This window comes from Lytechinus pictus, chromosome 7 (assembly GCF_037042905.1).
Source record: "Lytechinus pictus isolate F3 Inbred chromosome 7, Lp3.0, whole genome shotgun sequence".
NCBI classification, from domain to species: domain Eukaryota; kingdom Metazoa; phylum Echinodermata; class Echinoidea; order Temnopleuroida; family Toxopneustidae; genus Lytechinus; species Lytechinus pictus.
This window is the reverse complement of record NC_087251.1, coordinates 20,051,391-20,077,801: the sequence shown is the minus strand read 5'-3', so window position 1 is coordinate 20,077,801 and position 26,411 is coordinate 20,051,391. Positions and strand designations below refer to the sequence as shown.

The following is a 26,411-nucleotide window of genomic DNA, read 5'->3' as shown; positions in this document are numbered from 1 at the left end:
ATTTTTAAAAGAATATGCAGCTTGATAAATGAGGTCAAGCTTTATAAATAATGTCCACTTCTCACAATATACATCCAAGAACAGAAATGGAATAACCACCTTTGTCATAGCTTGAAGGGGTACTCTGGGCTGAAAATAATTTCATCTAAATAAAGAGTAAAATTCACTGAGCAAAACGCTGTAGATTTCATCCAAGTTCAGCAAGTTTGAATTTAAAGATGAGCAATACATTTTGCGATAACGGATAAAATGAATGCTGTCATGAATATTCAATAGGCGGTCTGATGTCATGTTCCTTTAACATAAGAATGTTCTTATTTCACATTTTCATACATTTGTGTATGATATGCCTCCCTGCATAAATAATCAATTTTTTTATTATTGGAGAACAAAACTGGAATTCATACAATAACATACACAAGAATAAATGTGGTTATGACATCACCAGCTTGCTCATTGCATATTCATGAATGCAAAACAGTTTCAGCAAAAAAATATGCAAAACTTCCAAGATGTCTTGACTTCATTTTTCCTTGTCTGATTTTAATGAAATTTTCAGTGTTTTGTCTACTCCATCTGTTCAAATTATTATTTTCAGCATGGAGTACCCCTTTACATACATGTATATCAAATCATTTCATGACGAGCTCTTGGATTTAATTTGATATCAAATTTGTTTTTACAACTTGTTGAAATTGTCAGTACAGTGCTTGTTTTATTTGATTCTTCTGTAATTCATCAACTCCACTTGTTGCATGGGGGGGGGGGGGTCGACATTTACTTCTGGAAAATAATTTCAGTCCTCACAAACAACCCAAGAATTACCGGTAGAACAGAAATAAATAATGATGGAACAGGCTTTTTTCTTACAATAACAGTATATATAATATACAAAAAATGTGTAGAAGAAACGCATCACATTCATAAATGAAACCTGGGTTAATTAACAGTATAAGACATTGTAACAATGAATGCTCATATTGGCAGGAGAAAACACAATTCCCCTCACACTATGCCTCCATCATTGTGCACGTATTTACATAACTAGTCAATAAATTACTACAATATATTATGGTATAGTTAAGTGCCTACCCAAATTCTGATATCAAAATTCTTCACTTAAAAAAGGTTACAAATCTCCCATTTAGAAAGAGAGGTGGAAAATAGTGTATACGTAGTCGTTTAATTCATTTACCTACCTGGTAATGGTAAGTAGAGCCGAATATAGCCCCAAATTTTGCAGCACTCGCTCACTTCTTCAGGTAATTTCAAATTAGTATTATTGTGCTTTTATGTACATGTGTCCTTAAACGTTATTATAAAAGACATACTAAGAAACTCAAGTGAAAATGGGTGAGCATCTATTTACTTTGTAAATACCCTTTTTCATTTTGAAGACAAGAATTTGTATAAAATAATCTATATATTTACAAGAACTGTGCTGAAGAATTTAACCAGTCCACCAATCTTGCAGCCTCTTTGAGACCATTCAACTATGACCATTGGTGAGTAGATAACTATCAGGTAAATTTCAGCTAGTAAGGAGTTGTCACTGTTCTCCCTGACATTAAATAATTAGCAGACAGGTATAGTGTTTCAACTCTTCAAACTTTCATTTATCTGTCTCTCCAGTTTCTGCTGGTTTGGCAGATGCAAAAAAAAAGTCTCCTAACAAGCAGTGTTTAAATGATTTTTCTCTCATATCCAAAGGCAATTCCACATGGGCAATGTATTTCATTTACTAACTTGGATACAAAAATACCAGAATGAAAAATATATTCTAAAATCAAACTAAGACTATTAGGATTCATATTGTATTATAAGCTTGTTGAGTAATGGGGAGAGGGGGCTCCTATAATATGTCAGCAACGCACAATGCAAACCTCAAGGCATTTTGAGATAATTTTCTAGTTGTTCGCCATGCCAAAAGTTGCTTGAAGATGCGATTGCATGTGCAAATCCAATGCAAATGTGTTTCATGCTAAAAGTTATAAATGCATGAATATCTTAATGCTGGTTATTATCAAAATAGTGTTGCCTATAAATTTCATTGACACATACCCCAATAAAAAATATATATCATTAGATTCCTTCAAGGGGCATTTACACTACAAATTATGAGTTTCAAAGCAAAATTAATTTTAGGAAAATTGACCATATAATTTGAGACTATGTTGTCAATGGTATTTGTGCAAATTTTATTTTGCGAACACATACTGAGCGGCTGAGATGACAGGGATGGGAGGGGGGCCTCAATCAGCAGGGAGATCAAAAATAGGCCCAATACACTGAGTACAGTAAGGATTAATTGTTTTCCACAGTGGAATTGCCCAAAAGTTGTTTCAGGAAATCACTACCTGACATAAATTTCAACACAAATTTTGGTGACAATATTTCAATTTCCACATCAAAATCCTGTGGAAAATGTAATCACCCTATTTTTTCTCACCGTTTCCTGTTACTTTACTACCTATTCCAAATACACTATTCATAGTTCTCAAAAATGTTTCCATCTATAGTTTCCTCAATATAATTGTACAAAGTATCAATATGAAAAGTACAAATGTTTACATAGGACTGATATCTACAAATGTGAATGAAACACTTGTCTATTTCTAGACTTCATCTGCAGCTTTTTAAATGTCTACCTTGGATTTACAGTTAAAACTGAAACCCAAAGTCTTGTTTCAATTGCTCAACATCAACATATATTTCAGCATTTCATAAATTAAGGTAATTTTACTATTTACAATCTGACATTTACCTTACTATTCGTAATGCTTTTGAAAAATAAATTAAATTCCAAATAAAAAAAAAAAAAAAAAAAAAAAAAACATATTACAAAGCAATCCTTTAACACATTGCAACAACATCAACAATATTTTCATAAAGTCAGTAGGTAGGATGAACAATGGGAACAAAGAAAGTATCCATTATAAAATCAATGTCAAACAGATAAAAAAAATATGCAAACTAGTGAAATAATCACAATAGGCAACACGTGCATTGACATGAGTTATATATCATGACTATTAAGCTTGAAAAGTCACATTGAAAAGATGACAAACTTGCAAGAAAACAGAATAATCTGAATACTATCTATGCCTGAGATAACTTGTGAAAGGAGCTACAAATGATACATCTTATTCATTCCATCATAATTTAAGCAGTACCTGGTTTTTCAATTTCTGCAAGTTTTACGGCCAAGTCTTGGATTCGTTTCCAGTACAATTACAGCCAAGTCGTCCACTTGCTTTCCTCGATTTGTACTTTCAAAATTGAAATATCAAATTTTTTCAAAGGACATAGAGTAAAATAGCACACCTTGCATAATCAGAACTATGGCACTTCATTTTGATTCTCACAAGCTAATGTTGTTCTATGTGTCATTGTTCTTAAACTTGTTTGGGAATTCAGTCTCATCCATTAATCTATTAAAACTTGATCATATTATTTGCTACTAGTCACAAACTAAATCAGTGCTTAAACATTTGAAAATGAATTGAGTTTTTCAAGAGGAGGTTGTATGGTAAAGTGAATGGAAATTAAAAAAAAAAAAATGAATTGAGTTTTTCAAGAGGAGGTTGTATGGTAAAGTAAATGGAAATTAAACAAAAAAAGGAGCTATAGGTTTTGATGTATCATAAACGACTTATATCAATTAGATGAATGGATATATTATATTTCTTGAATTTTGTAAGACAAAAGTGTTCATTCTAGTGGATGAAGCTAGGTTGTAGCCTCCTATGACATGGTACTGGTGCATGATGAGGCAAATCTATTGTGGTGATGGCTCCCTTTGCGTAGCAGCTCCTATGGTAGGGGGATGCCCTGATAAGGGGCCCATGATGGGCGGTCTAGAGCGGGCCAGGGGACCGGATGCTGCTGTGCTGGGTCTAAGTGGTGGGGGCTGCTGGAGGGCACTTCGAGGGTGAAGGAATCTGGTAGGTATGATACAAGGATAACCAATTTACTTCACAAATATAAGAATGAAATTCAATCATTTAACTATCTTAAACTGTTAAAGTGGATATGACTTTAGTAAAAATTACCCACCCCTCAATTTTTTTTTTAATGTTAAAAAGTCAGCAAATTTCATGCTAATAATGTTATTTTTATACAGAAATTGAACTAACATAACTGATACTGATCCACTGGAATTTCAGCTGGCCTTTGCAATATCAATATCCAACCATAAAATTTTGTGAATAATATATTTCCTATAAGGACCTAGTCTATGTATCATTATTATTTAGATGTAGTGTTTTAGAGGTGCAGATATTTTCTGACGTCTTGCGAGGTTGTATCGAGGAGACAAAATATTGAAATTGACTTTTAACGTGAATGCCCATGCAAACCGTCCAATAATTTCAATATTGGACGAAATGAATATTTTGCCCCGCCCACAAGATTATCATTGGTTAATAAATGTTTGAGCGCATGAAGCTATTGTAACGTCACAACGAAATTGCATTGCGTATTAGTTGCGCTTTTCATAATTATGCAGACGACGCGACGCGCGCTACAGCTACATGTAATTTATGTGAGAATTTTACGTATAATGCAATACATACAATGCAATGCATGTGTGTGAATTTGTTGTTTACAAACTGATACCGTACACTAGGCCTACTACTAAACTAACTTTTTTTTATTAATTTATGTTTAGCTTTGTGGGGGTATATAAATAATAATAAGAATATTGGATGACCAACTTTCTTGGGATGCGTAGAAATACTGTTACTCGCTGAAGAACAATATTTCAACGCATCCCACTCAAGGCCATCCAATATTCCCTAAATAACTGAATCTCTATTTCCTTCATAAACAAGATCCCAGTGAAAATGTGAATTACACATTCCTACTTGTTTACAAATTTTGATCAAAGAAATTTACACGAAAGTGAATTTCACATAGCATGTCCTGTAATTTACAACCTATAAGGTAAATATCATAAAGGCATGTCCTGTAATTAACAACCTATCAATCAAATGCACCTGGAGAGGGTTCCATCTACAATTGTTATCTGACAATTTTCCTTGATTTTGATTGGCTGAGAAGCACAGGTGTCTGACCAATCATGAAATGCCCGCCCCCCCCAGCCTGCTTAATCTTTAAATCAGCATGAATTCATAACCATATATTTCCTACTTGACGGTTTAATAAACTGGTTAATAAAATGGTAACCATAATAAAACAAACGTATCAATGGGACTTATATACATATCTATTGTTTATGAAAATAATCTGCAAATAATAATAGACATCTATATAATGCCATCTGTGTAAAAAATATTTATTCAGACATGCAAAGTTATTACTTCCATGCTTGCATAAGCTTGAGCTGTTGTTTCATGCGCAAAATGCATAAAAGGAAGAGCTTCTCATCTACAAACATCTTCCTTAATTCAAGAATACTTTAATAAAACAGGCCAAATAAGATATAGATTCAATTATTTATCCTTTATTTTTCTTTTTTCTACATGCTTGAAAGGTCAAAAGAGTAATAATAAAATGAGCAGTCTCTCTCCTCAAGATGCAAATAAAAAACGTAAGTTTGAGATCAGAAGCCTCATCAACCTACATTCTTGGAGCAATTGAAGGAATAGAAAATTCCTGCAAGCAATTTAATTTTTCTCTATTAAAGTGAAAGGATCTCATCACTCATTAAAAAATATTCTGACTTGCATAGCAAGTAAGCTATATCTAAAGGCAAATTTATCATGGGAGTACATAATAAATTTATTTTTAAAAAGCATTCATCCCATCAGCCCCACTTTTACTACAGAAACTGCAATAAAGCAAATGATATGCTTGACAATTAAAAACAATTTCTATAAGTATAATTTTGAAAAAAGATATATCTACCTTGGCTGTTGTGTTTGTAGAGGTGGAGGTTTCTGTGATTGGGGTGACTGAGTGACAACGGGAGCTGGTGCTGCCGTTGGTCTATGCAGAGGGGGTGGGGCACTAGCGATGACTGGAACAGCCAGGGGAGCAGTGGCCAATGGTGTACTGGTAGCACTACTTACAGGTGGCTGAGATTAAAAACAACAATAAACAGTGAAACTAGACAATGATTTTAACAATCATTCCAAAGGAGAATGTTCTAGTTGACTTGTCAAATTACACTTCCATGTCCACATGTTATCAGTTATTAAAATGGGTGACTTCACTTCTTTATGTTTCTACCGCACCATCTGGAAAAATTAGGATATTAAGCAATACCATCCAATCACTCACTTTCTGAATGTCTTACCTCACTAGTGTCTCCTCTTGCTTTCTTCTCTGCTTCATACTCTTCAAGAACTTTGTCAAGGTTAAATCGTCTTCTGAAGGTCACCATAAAGGCACGACACTGTGCAGCATTCTTATTACCAATCACATCAGCCACTGCTTCAAAGTCTTGACCGTACTTCCTTAAAGCTGAAATAAATCAGTACAAGTTAGCCATTATTAACATTATCATCACAAAGGCTAGAAGCAGTAAGGCAGCTACTGGCCATCAAGGCTGTAGGATGGAACACTGAGAACATAATCCTTTGGAAGCAAAAGGGGACATTATATAATAATGTGATATGCACCATACAATAATTGTGTTTCATCATTATCATTATAGTAAAACAGTGAATTTCATTACATATCAAAGGAAAAAGGTGATTTGCCCCCTTCCCCAATATGCCAAAAATAGTCCAAGGTTGCAAGTTGCAAAAGAGCCTATAAATTATAAAATAAACACAGCACAGGCTAGAAACTTAGGGAGCACCATTTTCATTGGCTCTTGAATCTGCAAGTTTACAAAGCCAGGAGGGGGAGGCCTGTGTGTACCCCATTTACAAATGTTGGAAAGTTGGACACAAGACTTTCAAAGTTCTTCCACTTTCTATATCACAATCTACCATCATACACATCATCATATTAATCATATTTCCTTGCAATCTCTGACCATTTATAGCGATTAAAATGTGCATTCTAGAACAGTATTTTTACAACAGTGAGAAAGGTCACAACAATGGTATGAACTAAACACATTTATAAACACCCAATTCACTTACCTTTGATAGAGAAAATAATGATGATTAACAATTTCTTTAACAAGGAAATCTATTAATTCCACAGCATTAATAAAGCTCATTAATAACTGTACAATACATGATATCACAATGGTAAATCAATAAAACATCTGACACAAAGCTTGGCATTTGATCAAAGGGCTGATTTTATATGCTTGATTACATTTTATTACATGCAATCAAGCATGAGAATCGACTGTACAACCTATTAGCCTCTGATCTATCTTTGTTTACCTTGTACAGCAAGTAGTTGTTCATCATTGGTCCAGCTTGATTTGTTTCTCTGAGCTGGCTCAGGAGGACGAAAGCTATCAACATCTATCATCTTCTCCTTCTGTTGACCAACCAATTGTTTGTTATTTTGGAGCTATAATCAAAACAAGAAAAGAAAATGTGAATATTACCAATAATAAGAAATATGCTCAGAATAATACCCTTCCACATTGTCAAAAACAACCTTTGTTATCAAATGAGAATATAGGTTAATAAACATGTCTATTGGCTGGACAATTAGAATTTTTAAAATCTGGTAATGCTAGTTGGCCCCCCCCCCCAAAAAAAAAAGTGGGAAAATTTTGATTGAGCAAGTCAAGTCATTTACCACAATCGGTTAATATGGTCTCACTTCATAAGGTTAATGTAGAAATATGACTTAAATGTAATTCATTATAATGCCGTTAAGTATCATTGTGCTCTATGCTGTTTATCGCATTGCATTCATTGTTGTACGCATTCTATATTTTGCGCATTCATGCATGCTCTTTTGTTGAATTCGGTCTCATATTGGACAGCAAGTTTTGTACAGGAGCCTATTGGATATTCGTCAGATTTTGATCTTCTTTAATAGGAATATGCTCTCGAATTGAACAGGCAATTGATGCACACCTAAAGATGTGTTTTAATGCATCGCGAATACACTCTAAATAGATAATATTTGTAAATGCTCACTAGAACATTTCTGAAAATCAATTTTCAACATATGTACGAAATTTTGTTCAGAAATAAAGCTTTTTTCTCTTCAAACCAATAGGAAAAAATGTACTGACTTTTTGTTATCAATCTTACACAAACACTAGAGGTAAACAATGTACAACAGAATTACTAATATAGAGAAATTTAATAAAAGGAAATAATAAGCAGTACAGGTAAAAGTTGCATATCAAATATGCAACAAAGCTCAATAATATTTCTTAAAAGTTTGCAGTCAGGCAAATCATCTGTAACAAAAGAATTCCGAAGTTGCTAGGACAATATGGCACATCAAAGAAATTCATTTGTACTAAATAACAAATTTGAGAGCCTTTAAATGGACACCATTCACCAAAAAAATTGTGCAACTTTTTTTATGCGTCAAAGCTGCCGACTTTGTTGATGAGCTTTGTCTTGCCAATGGTTTGGTTGACCAAGCCTGAAATATAACAGGTTATATGGCTTCCCTCTTTGTCTGGCAGATTGCTATATGCCTCTCACCTGTCTTTTGAGATTAACAATGTCTGCATCCAAGCCCTTAAAGATGGCATCAGCCTGAGTGGTTGCCATAGAAAGGAGGTCATCACGATCTACGTACATCCCTCGCGGGGGTTTCTTCTTCATCCTCATAGGATGATGACGATGGTGAGTCTGGATCTCGTTTCTCACCGGGCCCACGTGGGTACGCATGACACCAGTACGCCTGCAATAATGAATCATTGACAAGAACATGAAAAGAAATCCTACAGTTCTTATATCTCAATATTTGTTTTAATGAATTTACATGACTCGGTTAAAGATTTTAATTTCCTTAATGGAATGCCCAGCACAAAAGTAAAGATAAAGCTGACATATAAAAATGAAGAGAATTTAAAGTCAACGATTTTACATGGGAGCAGAGCTTGAAATTTAACTCCAGAATACAAATGATAACTGTACACAGAATGGCTAAAGTTAAAGGTTGAAGGCCAATTGTACATATGTGCAGATCATGACAAAGAGAGCAAAAAAATATTGTCAATTTTGTGATAAAAAGGTTCACAAGGAGCATTTTGAACTTAGAGATTATTGTACTGCACACAACATTTACAATATTGGGCCTAAACAATTGCAAACAAAGTGGCATCATTACACTTAAAATACAAGATCAAGAAACACTGACTGAATTTTCAGTGAGACACTCATGATACCTGTATGTTATTATAAATTTATGAAATCATGAATAAAAGTCTGTGTACCTCCAGTAGCTGTAGCACGGATGACATAGCTGTCCTTTAGGTGTAGTATGAAGTTGACTGACCGAACTAGCACAATTACCACACACACTTTTACTTGTCGTCGCTCCATCCTACAAAAACATGAAAGAACATCCATAGCAAATTAAACATCTTCTTTGAGTTTTTGATACAGATATAATTGATCAACAAATTAAACATAATACTTTTCATAATTGTAACACATTTTGCTATAATCAATACTTGATTGTGATTGCAACTTGCAGCTTGTATAATTTAATTGTAATTCTTAAAAAAGATATGCATATAGCCAATTCTAGTGAGAAATGGAAGGAATAGACATGACATATTCTCCAGAATTGCTTCTTTTTTTTTTTTCCCTAACAATGTCATTTTCTGGATGCTTACTAAATAAATATCTATCACAAACATTCATACCATGAACCCCCCCCCCCAACGTATATACTGTCAAATAGCTAGATTCATTAGTAAATGGCTGCTTACCTTTGCTGCTTCAGTTTTGTCGGTCTCCATGCTCTCAACTGGTTCCTCTTCTTTAGGAGGCTCTTCTTCTCCACTGGAGGAAAGACAAAAAGAAAAAATATAATATTCCAGAGATAACCACAAACAAGGTACAATAACTGAAGATTTGTAAACTACAAACAATTTACATAGGTTGGGTATTTAAGAGAGACAAAACATGCACTAATCTCCTGGAGATACATGATGACATACATGATGCAACAACCAGGGTATGAAACAATTATTATAGAATGGATGGGAAAATCCCTGCAATCTGATTGGTTGAGAGCAATGCAAGAATTTTTACTGGCTGCATGAACGATATCCCGATAATCAAAACGATATCCACTGTAAACAAGCTATCGTCCGAAAAGGTCATTGTGATGTCATCGCGCATGTACTGTTACGCTTGTTTACGTCAAAATTTTGAATTTTCGATCAAGGCAGAATGAATCAAATAAAGGATGCAAAATGATCTGTAAGTATAAATACGGTACCGTAATTGTCATAGGGATTAAAACTGCCTGCAAACTCGTTAGTTGAGAAGTCCAGACATACGATCTAACGTTTCAGCTGGGCTGGCTGTGCACAGCCAAATCTCCACTGCAGGCCCAGGCAGCCGTAGGCACTGGCCCCCGGCGCGGCCCGGGCATACACACACAGCTATTGGAGGTCTGAGGCTGCCTCATACCGGTACTATCTAGACTAGTCAATGCAAAGCTGTATCTGGCATTTTGGGTATAATAATGCCTTTGTGCCAACATATTATCAATTTAGGCATAAATATTTATGTTGTCCAGGGTTATCAAAGGGTCTGCATTACATTTTGGTATTTTCATGCATCCGGTAATAAATCATGCGTCCAGTAAAAAAAATCATGCGTCCAGTAAAAAAAATCATGCGTCCAGTAAATATTTTCATGCGTCCAGTAAATTGAATTTACCGGACGCATGAAATTATCATGCATCCGGTAAATCATTAATTTTTGTGGTTTATTCAATAATTTTTTTCCATTCTATAAAACAGATGATGCATGGGTTTCTTTCGTGGGTCAGTGGAACTGTGTGCACGCGGTAACTTTGGCATTATGGTCTAAACCCACTCGGCTGCGCCTCGTGGGTTAAACCATGCCAAAGTTACCTTGTGCACACAGTTCCTACTGACCCACTCTAACCCATGCATCATTTGTATATTTATATTTTTCTTTCTCAGAATTTTGGGGTCTACTTCTTTCATTAGAAGGGCTACGCTTCAGAGTAAAAAGTAATTGTGCTGTAAAAGCAAATATTATTCTTCTGCCACAGATAGAATATTGATTTTCTAAACAATATTGAATATTGTTTGGAACAGATCTTGGGGCAACTCTAGAAAGACTGGCCACCCCAAAAGCATGCATTTGGGGAAATTTTAGGGGCAATTTGGGCTGTAATGAGGGCGAAATCCCCCATCGACCTTATGTATTTCCTATGCTGACAATTATGTAGATTTGAAAACTTCATGAAGGGTGGGTAGGTTGAAGTTAATTGCACAGTAAACTGTAAATTTGCAAGTTTTGCAATTGATTAAATGATTCTTGTTACAGAGCCAAGATTTTGAAAGTACTCTGTAATATGAAATCAAAGAATCAAGGACACCCTGAATTATTTCCCCATTGGTTCCAAAAATCTGAATGACTGTAATATGTGACATCTTTACAATAGGGGGGGGGGGGCACTCACATATATTGGTGGTACGGGGACGTGCCGCTTTGATGACCCCCTTTTTCAGACCTAATTTTCAGTTCTCTAGATCCTCCGAATCAGAAGCCGCTCAGCCCTGCTCGCAAGACCCCCGGTTACGAGACATCTCAGTTTCCCAGCCCTGCCAAAATTGTCAAGCGCAAGCACCGCATGTGAGAGGATGCACGTACGGCTTGGGAACTCCCTACATATAACTAGTAGCTGCGCCATGCATGGCTAGCACATGCACAGCACTATACCTACAGTGCCGCGATCCCGTTCCGTAGACCCTGTTTTTCACACACCGCGGTATATATTTAGTTCCCAAGACCCCACACTTTACCCTTTTAGTCAGTTCCTTAGACCCCCATTTCAGAGTTTCGTGAGGCACACCCCCATCAAAAAATAATTTGAGTGCCCCACCCCCCGGGTTTACAGGTATTAAACTTACCTTCCTTCTTTCTGAGTAGTAGGAGCTGATGATTTGACGATCTTTTTGTCCATGAGACTGGTACGTGTTCGTGTCTTCTTCCATTGGTAATAATATCTCACCAGGCTGCTAATGGACTTGTCAGGCAACTGAAGGAGGAGAAAGGTATCATTATCAAATTTAATCAACAATGGGAAAAGACAAAATAAATTTGAATGTTGCCATTTTTATCTGTGACAATGTATTACATTTGATTTGTGAATAAGCATTTTTGTACGTAAACAGAAAAAAGAAAGACTCTTTGCAAATAAAATATCAATTGAATATCACAAATTTGAAAACAAGAATGAGCTCCTCCTATTGAGATCATTGAATGTTTACTGTATGGGCATTTTCACCACAGATGGACACAGAGGCAAAAAAATCAAGTTGATATTCATGTCAAAAGCTTTATGTTTTTTAATAAAACAAGACCTGAAGTTTCCGAGACAAAAACATTTCCGACCCTGGCAGCCAATTTTTATTTCAAAATGGCTGCCAAAGTATGGATACAAATTAGTGTTGAAAATAGTATATTGATACATATTTTGTTTTGACAGATTTTTAAAGAACAGGTTTGATCATGATGTTTTTGCCTGTGATTTAGCTTGCTATTATAACACTTTTTAAAATCCCACAGAAAGGAACACCAGTAATTCATTCATCTGATAAAAAAATATTGATGAAGTAAGTGATAAGGTATGTAATGTCAGTTACCGAAAACATGAACTTTTTTTCTAATTTCCTGGAAAAGAGGATATATTAAATGAAACTTGGTAGATTTCCTCTCTAGGTAACACCCCTCCCTTCTACACCAAAATTAAAGATTACCAATTAACAATGAAGCCATAGGGTACCATTAAATATATGTAATGTCAGTTACCAAGTGGAAAATGTAATGTCAGTTACCGAGATGTAATGTCAGTTACCATGATAAAACATTGGTTACCAATATTGAAATGCAAATATGTGGTCAATTTTATGGTGAAGAAATATTGTATACTTGTTATTTAAGTCTTTCACTTTAAAAGTCACACCAGAAGGAGCTTGCTATTGACTTTTAAAAGGTATAGTTCACAAAGAATACAATATGAAATTATGAAGGAAGTTGCATTCCCATCGTGCAAAAAAAAATTACTATGAAATTGTTTTGTACATGCAGTTACCAAGTACCTAATTGTATCAGACAATTTTTTGTTTGGTTTTCGGGGGGGGGTAGGGGGTACTTTTCCCAACCTATTGCCTAAATCTGCAACATTTTTTAAGCTTAACATTGTGATGAAGGGGATTTCCATGGTCCCTTTTTTAGTTTATAGGATTCTTTTGAGCATTGCCTCGCTAAAAGTAAATTCCTGGTTTTTATACCTGTTAGTAGTGTGGATGTGTGATACAATTTTGTTTTTGGTTTACAAGTATAGATGAAAAGTGAAATTTGACAGTTCTGATCATTGTTGCATGGATCTACTAAAACTGTGGGTTTTTTTTCTAATTCACAAATAGGTTTCAGTTTCAGTTTAGAAGCTGGAGTTTATTTTTTGTTGACAGCTTAAAAAAGAAATTAGCAAAGAAAATGATTAAACAAATTATGAAGAGAATTGAAATCTGACAGATATGAACAAGCATTGTTTGCACTGACCAGAATAGAAATCAATAAAACTACATGGCCGCATGAGATTCAGGGGAGGGTTACGTGTAGCCTAGGGGAGGAGACCCTTATTCATTTTGCCTTTTTTGAGGGGAGGGGGAGGTTGGAGAAGGAAAAGGTTTAAAAAGTCAATATAAAACTGATGAATATATTATGGGTGTATAGTCAGAAAAATCCATGTGTACAGTCAATGCAATATTAAATTACTATAGGAAAACATGTAGCTGCTATGACCCCCCCCCCCCCAGAGTAAGTAAAACATACATTTCTTATCTTTTGATAATTAAAAATGTGAAGTATTATGAAACTTTTATGATTTTAAAAAGCCTTACATATAAGTACCAAGAAAATTATGCCTTTGAAAATCATATAGCACTGGTAAATGTTAATGTGTATTGTCAGTTACCGACAAGTAATGATAAAAATGTTCAAATCAAAGAAAGGAATTAAGAAAAAGAAAAAGTTTTTTCATTGAAATGTTCCTAGAAACTCGGGTATACTTCCACATCAAGCTCACTTTCATGTGAAGCTCTGCACAGAAGATACAATGCAATGATTCCACACATTTGACTTCCATGTGTTATCTCTATGGCAAATTAAGTGTAATGTCAGTTACCGTAATGTCAGTTACCAGCATGGTTGTGGAAAAATTATCATAGCTCCCAAAAGACAAAAACGAATTGTTTAATATTTTGACACATCTTAACCTAGTAACAGAGGTATATCAACATATTCAAATTATTACTCTATCTACTCAGGGACATGAGATATTTCAATTTTAATGAACACCCTAAAATTGCATGTCCTTTTGCGTAATGTCAGTTACCGACACATTTTTGCTTGCTGATGCGTAAAAAAATGTGGTTACATAGGAAAACTTAGTATCAGGTTATACAGCAAGGTTCACTTTATTAACTCTATCAAAAGCAAACTCCCATCATTTGTTGTTTTAGAGATACACACAATGAAAGGTGTGAAAACATTGTGCCGTGTAATGTCAGTTACCGTGAAAATGCCCGTATGCTTAATTTTAGAGCAATTTTGTCTCCATCTATTTCTACTAGTTAATTCCAACAGTTCCACTTCTGGAAATAAAGGTACATGGAAAAGAGAACAAATTTTCAATACTCCACTGTGTATGACTACCTATGACTCAAAAGTGATTAATGCTCTAATATTATCTTTGCATTATCATAAACAATATTCTTTAAGGCAATGATAAAGATTGAAAGCATGGAAACATATTCTTTCTAATGATTAATGTCAATTCTATTTTTCTTCGATAAAATTGAAATTTGACTTTTTAAGCTACGTCACAGATATTCACCATTTGCCTGATGCGGTGGAAACTCTTTCCATGGAAGCTGAATGCTTGTTCAAAGAGAACTCTGTCTTCCACGGTCCACTCATCAGGGAACGGTGTAAAGTTTGGAAGGTCAGCTAGAGACTTCTCAACACTGTGCTTGTGCCAGAAGAGCATGCCCAAAGCCTGCTCGGTGTTGTAACCAAACTTCTCCTTGGCCACGCTGATGTACTCATCCACTGCACATGAGGGAAGGAAAGAAGTTTGTTTATAGAAAACTAACTGAATATCACCTGCCATTGAGTGTGTTTCTATAAAGTAATGGGCTTCAAAAAATTGGGGAGATGTGAAGTGATCCATCGGTCACCTTTTGAGACATACATGTACAGTGTGGTATTCTGAACCCTCGTCTAAACTAGAATTCAACCATAGTCTAAACTAGAATTTCAAATCACACTTCTATTGAATACTGGGCTTTATATTTTTTCCATATTCGTGGCCAATATAATGTTATAATGTTAATTATCATTCATACAGAGTACTAAAGTGTGACATCATCAATTTTTACTTTTTGCATATCAGCGTTTTTGATACCATACATATATTTTGGTAGAGCATGATGAAAAACCCCCACAACCCAAATTTGGTAGGAATCAGTCAATGGGGCCCCTAGATATGACCTCATGAATACATAATTAGCCCCAGTGAAGTGAATGTACATGTATTTATGAGGTCATATCTAAGGCCCCCATGGACCGATTCCCACCAAATTTGGGTTGTGGGGTTTTTTCATCATGCTCTACCAAAATATGGAATGCTAAAAAAGTTTTTTGTGACATCATCACTTCGGTACTCCATACTTTTTCTTTTAATAATTTTTGGACAACATTTTGCAGCAGGATAAGAATAATTTTAATTAATAAATAAGTTGACTACTGGCACTCCATAAAAATATGGTCTAAGTTTAAGTTAACCCAGGTTCAACAGAATACCACCCACTGAGATTTGGTTAAAATAAATACAAGGTGGTGTGGAATAACCAGTAGAAACAAGCTTACAGACTACTGGATATTGGCCATTGGTTACTGGACCTTGGGAGACATTTGCCACTTGCAAGTGATTGTCAACGACTGTTAAAAGCTATTGAAATCTTTGTGTCTCATTGGCTGGGATGCTGAGTATACATTTGTCAGTGAAAATCACATGCTATATTTCTTTGATCAATAAGGACCCTGATGGATGTTGTATTACCCTGATGTCAAATACACATTTCCATAGTATATGAGTTTAAAAAGCAAAGTATCATTTGAACCCCAGGCCATTGAAAAAAAAATCTGTTTTTTGCTTGATTACCAACTTTGCAATTCATAGAAGGGTGTCCATACCAATCTTTTTCAATTGTTTTTTTTAATAACAAACAGTTCTCACATTAAACCACCCTCACCACTAAGTTTGACCGGTCTATCTAGAAGTAAATGTACATTGTACAATTCCGAACTCTACACATCAAATCTCTTTTAGATATATGTGACAAAACAATTTTTCAGACATAACAACCTTTTTAAAAAGTCTACAGTTCCCTGGACAAAACATCATAGCGCTATATAGGGCGCTTAATATTGCATTATGACATCAAAAGAACTGGTATCATATATCATGATTTCTATTTGCATGAGTCACGTTGAATGATGTCAAGAGTTTGTCTCTGCACAACTCTTGACATATATTTCTTGCCCTAAAATTTTGGCAAACATATAAATTTACATGTAAGTTTATATGTAAATTTATATGGTTGCCAAAATCTGCTTATTTTTGTTGTTTTATGACCCAAAAAAATCCTTTCCCTCACAACACTTATAGATCTGCTGCCTCATATCCCATTGACTCTGTATAAATAAAATTGCTGAGCTATGTGCACCATGTTTGAACACAATATTAAAGATATCAGTAGGCTACTTTTTAGTTTACATCAATTTTGATGAAATTTCAGCTTTTTCAGTTTTTTGCCATTCATTCAGTAGAAAGATTATTTAAGCCACTAAGCATGTTTGATTCATCATGTTATAATTCAATCTATTTGTTCAAGCTTTATGGTATACAACTGAACAAATCTGTTTTATGGCACTTACATTTTGGATCAGAAATTTCCTGACTTGGAGTCCATACAAGTAAAGCCTCTGGTCTGCTGTCTCCACGGCGCCCAACAGGAACATCTAATGCAGAGAAATAAATATATGGTAATTACATGTAGTTATTTTGTATCGGTCTGTTACATTATAAATGATTAACCAATACCCAATTGTCATTATATTGATATATTACAAAAATCAATGCCTAATGTTGGTTTTGTATTGAGCAAAATAAGTAATTGTTAAAGCCTGGAAGTAGTCATGTACATAAAGCCTATCGTGTATATCGTATTGGGTAGGATTTAGTATTGAATACAAACTGTTCTACAATCATGTTGGCAATAGAATTAGTAACTGAATAAACAATAAGGTACATGGTACTTTCAGCTGCTTGTTAAAGGACTAGTCAATCCCAAACTCATGTCTATGTAAATGATACCATTGAGAAAAATAATCAAACAAGCATAACACTAATTATTCATTGAATTAAAAAAAAAAGATAATTATAACTTTTACATTTCAACAAGCTTAATACTAAAATTTATACTGTACTCAAAATATCAATGAATTATTAAAGGTACGAAAAATAGGAAACGGAAATACTTTTAAATCTTTGTAACTTACATACATGTTGTTTATTAAACACAACAGTGACTACGGGCAGTACACAAAAGAGGGAGCACTCACTTTTACCTTTTCCATTTCTATTAAGGACAATTATTTTGATTTTCATAATCTTCACATTTTATACATGTAGAGGAAAAAAAAGCTAATCATTGGATCACAATAGGTTAAAGCCTATCTTTGTATATGGTAAATCCCCAAAAGTTTGGCTATCACTATTCCAGTTCATTACCAACCTACATGAATGTGTATGTCCTAAAACGGTTATAATGAGGATATTTTTAGTGCATTTTACAGGATAAATTTTGTGATTTCACAAGAGATTAAACTATCTGTGTGGTTTTTTATTTGATATCAAAACCAATTTCAGGAAATAACTCCTTATGCTTAGTAGCTTTTTTTTATTTTTTAATATCGCTGAAAAGAGGGACAAGATATGTTTGATTTGAATAATTACAGAGAATCAGCAATTAAAAAAAATCAAATGGCTACTCCAACTTTTTTTAATTGGAAAGTTAGATGATACTCTACTACCATCGATCCTTGGCTTTCAGGTGATATATTCTGTGAAGACTCAATTCAATTATTTTACTGGAATTATAATTTTTCCATTTATCGTTAAGGCAAAAAAGACGAAATATTTGATTTTTTTTTCAAAACACAATTTATGGGAGAATTGGTGTGCAACAGTATTGACACAAGAACTCTTGTCAATCATAATTTTGTGATATTATGCACAAACCCTAGAACCACCGCCGGAGGGGGGGGGGTTAATTCAAGTTCATTCAATCCCCCCCCCCCAGTCAGTTAACACCCAAAAGCCCGGTCTATTAAGGGTTAAAGGGGAAGTTCACCCTGATGTAATAATTAATATTGCCACAAGTTTGAGAAAAATCCATCAAAGAATTAAAAAGTTATTAGAATTTAAATTAAGTGATTTGTGACGATATATATATGCAAGCAGCATTCCTACATAGTGAATGGTAAAAAAATCAAGGAAATGTCATTTTCTCAGAAAATTGAAAATGGTTTTTACTGTACTTTTCTTATATCAATAGACAAATCATTTCACACCCGATCATGAAGAAAAAAACAAAAAACAAACATAAGTCATCAGGAACCATTAGAAAAATGAAATTCATGCATTTTATATTACTTAACATATGGGGCAGCTGCTATTTTAGGACATCACAAATCCAAAACTTACAATTCTAATAACTTTCATATTCTTTAATGGACTTTCCTCGAACCTTCACCAATATTTTTTATAATTTTTTTCTGCTGACAACAAACTTTCTTCAGGGTAAACTTCCCCTTTGACTAGGCATTCATAGGGCTACATGTAGGCCATGTAGCAGTATCTGATTTAAATGATCTTCCTATTTGGGGTTAGCCTATACTTGCTCGTTTTTTTGTATAATATTCATTTATTCAAACAAGCTTTTTTGTTCAGGTGAATTTGGCATTTCATCAAGTATCAAGGTCACATGCTGGACACATTGTTTGCAATGTACTCATAATCCAGATTTGTATCCATAATTAAAACTTAATGCAGAGTAACAGCCTGATAACTTATTGCAAAAAAAAAATCTGAAAATAGCAGACCTCATGTATTTACACAATACTTAATCCTTGTACATTATACATGTATGAATAATTTGTTAATGAAAAAAAAAACCCAAGATATTAGTTAAATGACACAAGATACTATGCTAGATTCTGAAAAGAGCAGTATTTTGGAAAAGGGGAGAGCCGGACCTAAGCAAGAGGTGACAATGTTATTTTCTCAATGAAAAGGGGGATACAATTACAATTGTAAACCAAGCACTCTCGTGCCAATATTCTGCTGTATGAAATAGGTATTTAGCTTTTTCACAATATTGCAGGCCTGAATATTGGCATTTACATTGAAACTTTACATCAATAAATAAAAAAATTATGGAATTTTTTAGGTATGTTGATTTCTTTATAAAATTTCTTTTCTTTTCCAAGTTTGCCCAAGTCTTTGACTCCTGTCACCATAATGCTAGCCTTTTCATAGTCTTGTTTTGAACCCTTAAATGAGGGAAGGTACTTTCCTCAAAGCCAAACATACATGAAGAGGGGGGGGGGGGGAGGCAGGGATAATGTGACTTTAGGATATCAAGGAGCTGAGTACCAAGAAGACCGGGGGGCAGTCAAATATATTGCTGTACACATGCATGACCCAAAAAACGCATTTAAAGGGGTGTTTTTTCAGTTTTGGATTCTGGCCACGTGCGCACTCGTTAAGGGTATTTTTTAAAAACACAGATTTTCAAGAAAAAGGGTGGTTTTGAAAGACTGGTCAATGGTCAATTGTGGGGTCAATGGTCAATTGCGGGGTCAAACGTGTTAAGGGTATGTTTTTTCCCCAGGTCATATTCTGGCGACAACTTGTTTAGGGGCCAAAATGTGTAAATAAAGCCTGCGAAAAACTTGTTAAGGGGGTTATTTTGCACAGAGAGAAAAAACTTGTTTAGGGGTGTTTGGAAATAATTTGGTCACGCATTGTACAGCAATACATTTGACCCCCCGGGGCAAGAAGAGTTGTGCGATATATGCCTGGTCGATGAACTGCATACAGTATGCTTTGCTATAAACTTATGGATATTCAGAAATTCTTATTCAAGATTAACATGAACAGAGTAAGGGACAAATTTTATTTCCCAATTAAATACTAGTATATTATGGAAAATTATTCGAGGATTCTCCTTACATAGTAGCCAAGTCACAAAGTTTAACTGCCTTCAAACGACAATTAAAAGCATAAATGTTTTCCTATTTTGACAATCGTTTGACCATAAGGGGGAAGGGGGGACCTCTCCAAAAGTTGCTGGAAATTCTCAGACTTCCCATTTCACATGTAAGAAATTTCCATCTATTTTCCATATTACTTTGAAAGTATTTTTATTTAGTTAGAAAATCATCAAGAATATATGAGGAATATTACCTTCTTTCTTGACTCTGAAAGACCAATATCATTTGATGTCATGCTAGATCTACTGACATGAATGTCTTTATGTGGGACAAGAGTGCCATATTCTTGTATTAAAGCAAATTAGTGTCATTCTAATGTAGACTTTAAACATACATTTCATGCCAAAGGATACATCAGAAACAAGTTATATAGAATCATAGATTTTGAACTTATGGCATTGAGGCACCTTTTCTCAACTTGAAAAAAAATTGAATCAGTGGCAATCAAGATATAAAAGGTATATTCTTAATTTTCTTTAATAGTTTCCAAAGTATAAATTAAAAAAAAAAACAATCTCAAGGAAATACATGCCATGTGAAAATTTTGTATATTACCAGCATACACATAATTCATAGCCTTGATTCATATCAGTGCCTTGATATGGATCATTTATCCCAATTCTGTCTTATTCCACCCCACTGCCTTTTCACCCTTTTTTTCTCTCTCTTTCTCCTAACTCAGACACTCAATAGGTGGTTTCAAACCGCCTCGATCGCAAGAATCCCTGTTAAATCACGAGAACATTTTTAGGCTAAAAAATACCCTTTAATTATTTCTGCATTCACACCGCCCCGAAACATACCCTTCGGAATAAGTTCCTGAAGTTACGAGCATGCGCAGTATGCAAGCAAGGCGCGAGATTCAAAATCACTTGCTCAGCAGCCACCCACGGCGCCCGCACCCAACTACACGTTGGGCTAAAAGTTCCCGCAAATTGCTTTCACATTGCCAAAATACCTGAGACCTTGAAAAATATACCCGCGAAAGTTCTCGTAATTTTGACAAGTACGGTACCTACTATTTAGTGGGTATTTTCTTTCGGGGAGATTACACGTAATTTGCTTTCACATTGTCAATATTACCTGGTATTTTCTGATCGGGGTAAATTTCCCGATCAGAAAATACCTGGAACTGACGAACTTCTATCGGTCTGAAACCACCTATTCTCTCACTTTCAAGCACAGGGGAGGGGTAAACAGAATGCACCTGGCAGGAAAATTGCTTATTTTTTTCATATATGTTTTCATTCTGTATTACATTGTCATTTTTAGGTTTTACATGCCTATCATTCGTGTATTCTTAAAGGGGAAGTTCATCCTGAAAATTACCCAGGTTTTAAGAAAAGCATAAAATTTGAAAAAAAAATATTTTGGTAAAGGTTTTTGAAAATCCATCAAAGAATAAGAGATTATGCATTTTTCAAGTTTTTAATTTGCAACATTGTCATATCATCAGTGATTTTATGAACTGGCCCAAACCACAACAGGGGTCCGTTGCAGAAAGAGTTGCGATCAAACGCAACTAAAAAAATCTTGCGCAACTTGATTTTCAGCCAATGAGGCACCCGTATTCAGGACTTGCACTTGATATTTTGACTTGCGTTTCAACGCAACTCTTTCTGCAACAGGCCCCTGGTCTCCAAAACACAATTTTGAGATAATTGAGTTCAAAGTTTCAGTGTTTTTCTGACGCTCATAACTTCGCACTTTGAAAGAAACCAGAACAATTATTTTATACCAATTTAGAGGATACATTCTGCCCTTTTATAATTTATGCAAAAATTTGTTCGCAATTTGAATTTATTCTTTTAATATTTGAAATGAAGTGCAGGTATGCATTTCAGAAACCAATTTTATGAAAAACAGGGTTTGTTAGGTCACTTCATAAAATTCAGTACATTTAAAAAAATCTTAAATCTTAAAATCCATATTTTATTGTTCGAAATAGACACCATTTATTAGGCTATTATGTGCATGCATAAGTGAAACATCTAGGTCGGGTTCAGTCTGGTTATTGACCTCTGCGTGCCATTCTGGAAACTGCTACAGTACAGAAAGAATAGTTAGTGCCACTTTGTAAAATCAAAGGAGGGGTAGGCCTATGTGTTATTTCGTGCAAAATTTAAATATGCTCCTTAAGTCCTATTCTTTAAATCTGAAATTTTGATCTGAAATTTGGTCAGTTAATGACCGGTCTTAAGATATGCTAAAAAAAAAAATCAATTTAGAAAATTAAGGTTTGTGCCAGTTCATAAAATCACTGATGATATACATGTACATGTATATGCGATTAGTTCCCCCATATAGGCCTATCATGTAATATAAATTCCAATTTTTGTTGAATGAAGGGAAAATATTTTTCTCATAAACGGGGTACAAAACCTGGGGGGGGGGGCACTCACATATATTGGTGGTACGGGGACATGCCGCTTTGATGACCCCCTTTTTCAGACCTAATTTTCAGTTCTCTAGATACTCCGAATGACAAAAATTCCATTCAGAAGCCACCCCGCCCCGCTCGCAAGACCCCCGTTACGAAACATCTCAGTTCCCTTGCCATGCCAAAATTGTCCAGCGCGAGCACTGTATGCGATAACTGCACACACGGCTTCACAACTCCCTCCGCAAGCAGCTCCATGCACCGTGTACCGCTAGCGTGCACGTACCAACTGTACCGCGATCCCGTTCCGTAAACCCTGTTTTTCACACCGCCAAGTACATATTTAGTTCCCAAGACCCCACATTTTACCCTTATGGTCAGTTCCCTAGACCCCCATACTTTGACAAAATTGATATTCTGGGTAATTCATGTTACATGACGTATGATGGACAGCTCTGCTAGTCTGTGTCATGTGACATCACAAAATGGTGGATTTTCGTTTTTTTTTTATTTACTCGCTATATAAAGATCTATACTGATCGTATTCTCTAAAATCTATTGTCTTCATCACTTAATTTCAACACTTAATTTCATCACTTAATTTCAACCATTTAGACCTATATTACAAAATTAAAGCATTATCACAAGTTAGTGACATATCACCAACACCAAACAAGGAATAACCAAAAGTCCCCAAGTAAAACACGTACATACATTCAGACAACTACATATTAAACTGACAAGCAATACTTGTAACACACAATAAATGAAAAAAAAAAAACTGAAAACAAAAAATACACACATCAATAAATGCACTTATTTTCATTTATATTTTTTATTCATTTTCCTTGTATGTATTTATGATTGTTTATCTCTTTAAGTCTCAAATCATTTTGAATTACTTTTAAATATTGTGATTGTATGTGACTGAAAACTACATGTAATAAAACACATAGGCTAATTAAAAAAGTAATGGGTTGAAGCAAATCAAAACATTCAACCATTTGAGAAAAATAAAAAAACACAACAAACTAACCAACTCACCTGAACCAAAACAAGAAGAGGTAATTAAATGTTTATAAACTATATATACCCTATTGTGATTAAGGAAAGCAACAGTGTCCTTCAGTGGATAAAATCAATTTTAATTTATCAAGAGTATCAATAAAATCAAGAGTATCTGTACACTGGTCAAATAGAAATCTAAATTATAGATTTCAAATTCATAACTTGTATCTAAAATTTGATCATTTACCCATTGACATAAAATGAACGTCATTTAAACCGAAAGTCCCAAACCAAAACAGACAAATATGAATGAACAAATAAACAAGCGATACTTACACCCAACTTGACACAAATATAAAAAAAAGTAAACAAATTAAAAGTATAACTGTAGTGTAAGTTAGATCTAAGTTAGACCATAAATGAATAAAATAGACCTCTAGTTCTAAAAAATAAAACAATAAGCTACACCCTACATGTAATAAATAAGCATTGAAATGTGGACTCCTAGCTCTAAACACACTGTTGAAATAATTTTGTAAATGCACAACTGTAAAAACTATCACATCATTTTTCATGTATGCATACGGTTAAACACCATTCGTGAGTGACCTACTGTATATCATTGATAAGCCTCCCACAAGCACAAAAAGCAATATGAAACTGTGCTCCGCCAGTAAAGTACAGGGGGTGCACAACATATCTATCAATGTTGATACAAATAAACAATACAGGAACAATTTGGAAGTTGGGTAGGAATAATGTTGACAGTATATTATAGAAAATGCTATTCCTGACCAATGAAAAGAGAAATGTACAGAAACAAGGGAAAACAATTACAGAAATCGAACTTTAATAAAAATTATCTCAGACATGATAAATCATATGTGCTGCACCCCCGGACGGTTGCGTTGTGCTGCTTCCCAACCGGGGGTCCCCATCATATGTTACTGTACATATGCCTTAAACAAATTTACAGGTTCTTTTGAAAGTATTTATTTTCATCCATCAACTTAATCATTTCTTATTACTTAAATGAAATTAAGAAATTCTGAAAAAGTGATTGAATAAAAAATATGGCAATTCAAGTGTTTCGTACTCAACATTAAAAAAATAAATAAAAAATACATTTTGAAAAGTAAACTTACCAGGTTGAAGTTCTGGAACAATGGCTTGGTATTCAGAACCAACACGCATTCCAGGCTCTGAAAATACAAAATGTAGACAAAAAGTCATAGAAAGAGATCATCTCTAAAAAAAGTTAGAAAAAGATCTAAAAATGAAATTAGGTTACTTTTAAACCTACCATTATCATCTTCTCCAGAGCTGCTGGTCCCGCTTTCCTCTGATGGATGGCCATTAGAGTTGGCACCCCCGGAATTCGATCCATTAGAACGATGATTATGTTCAGAGCTGGAATTGCTATTCTTGTCTACTACCCCCATATTGATTTAGAAATCCGTCCAATACAACCCACATGTAACGCCCCTGATTAAACTTTGAAATTTTACGATTTTAAAAAGAGTAAATTTAATGCTCGGAAACGCTGGCTGGGGCTCGAGAGTCGGCGTACAGCTCCGATTCGTTCTTTGCAACGCTTTGTCTATTACGTGCACACACACGGCACTCGTGCGTACGTTGCAGTGCGGTTCGTCTTCACTACGTATACCACACATGCACATAGCTTGTGCGATTTTTTCACAGGGGTTCCCTTCCTATGTTTCCTGCCTGTGTATGATATGCCCTAACCCTCGTGTAAAACCCGGTTCGCCCGAGGGGGGGGGGGGGGGGGGGGGGAGTCACACCCCCTTTAACGAGGTGAGTGTTGCAGCAAATAAGGTATTCTCCGGGTGCTCTAAGGGACACTAACTAGCGTAATCTACAACAATAAAACCAAATGTAACGTACTGGATGCAAACAATGAAATTTAATGTGTTCTTTTCATATTGTAATAAGGGCCGCGGAACGAGTTTGAAATTCAGGGAGGGCTGACCGTACAATCACAGTCAGATTATTATTTTTATTTTTTTAAACGTTTTATGCAGGGCCTACATGTTTAAAAGTGCATGCTGGTTGGGCGTACATTTTTAAAGCCCCCCCCCCCCCACCGCACCAGGTTCCGCGACCCTGCATGGCCCTGTATTAATTGTATAGGCACCGGGTATAGGCAATCCAATAGTGTGCGGTGAAGCCAGTGATCAGACCTCAGAGGTACTCTAGCCCCATAGAGTTATATAAACCTAAAAACTATATGCTATAGCCCCCATCAGTGCCCCAGGACTCAAGCGTGAAGTATCCAATTAGGCCTATTGCCTTCGATAAATACAATCTTCGCCCTGTCTTTCCCGGGGGGGCCACTTCCAATGACGAGTGGATACCATGCGCGACCATGGGGTCTCGAAAAGCACCCTAAACACGTATTTTCCATATTCTGAAAATACACCCCTTAACAAGTATTGGCGTGTGAAACCCTACCCTTAACAAATATTGGAAACAATACGATACTCTTGACAAGTATTCCCTGAAATGAACCCCTAAACAAGCACAGCGATATGTCACGG

General features: G+C 35.1%; 1 protein-coding gene across 2 annotated transcripts; it reads right to left on the bottom strand.

The window, feature by feature from the left end:
• Window positions 1–843: 843 nt before the first annotated feature.
• LOC129264797 (REST corepressor 1-like) lies at window positions 844–25,475 on the bottom strand. 2 transcript variants are annotated; one of them, XM_064102173.1, is made up of 12 exons: window positions 25,157–25,475; window positions 24,999–25,055; window positions 17,064–17,147; window positions 14,959–15,173; window positions 11,969–12,096; window positions 9,782–9,854; window positions 9,281–9,390; window positions 8,544–8,745; window positions 7,308–7,440; window positions 6,260–6,426; window positions 5,869–6,038; window positions 844–3,941 (listed from the first exon to the last, which is right to left on the bottom strand). In XM_064102173.1, exons 1-12 carry the CDS (start codon window positions 25,293–25,295, stop codon window positions 3,779–3,781), a joined length of 1,641 nt encoding a protein of 546 aa, XP_063958243.1. In that variant the 5' UTR covers window positions 25,296–25,475; the 3' UTR covers window positions 844–3,778. The 2 variants fall into 2 exon arrangements, with proteins under 2 accessions (XP_063958243.1, XP_054758717.2); XM_054902742.2 differs by lacking the exons at window positions 24,999–25,055; window positions 25,157–25,475 and adding an exon at window positions 24,467–24,532.
• Window positions 25,476–26,411: the final 936 nt, after the last annotated feature.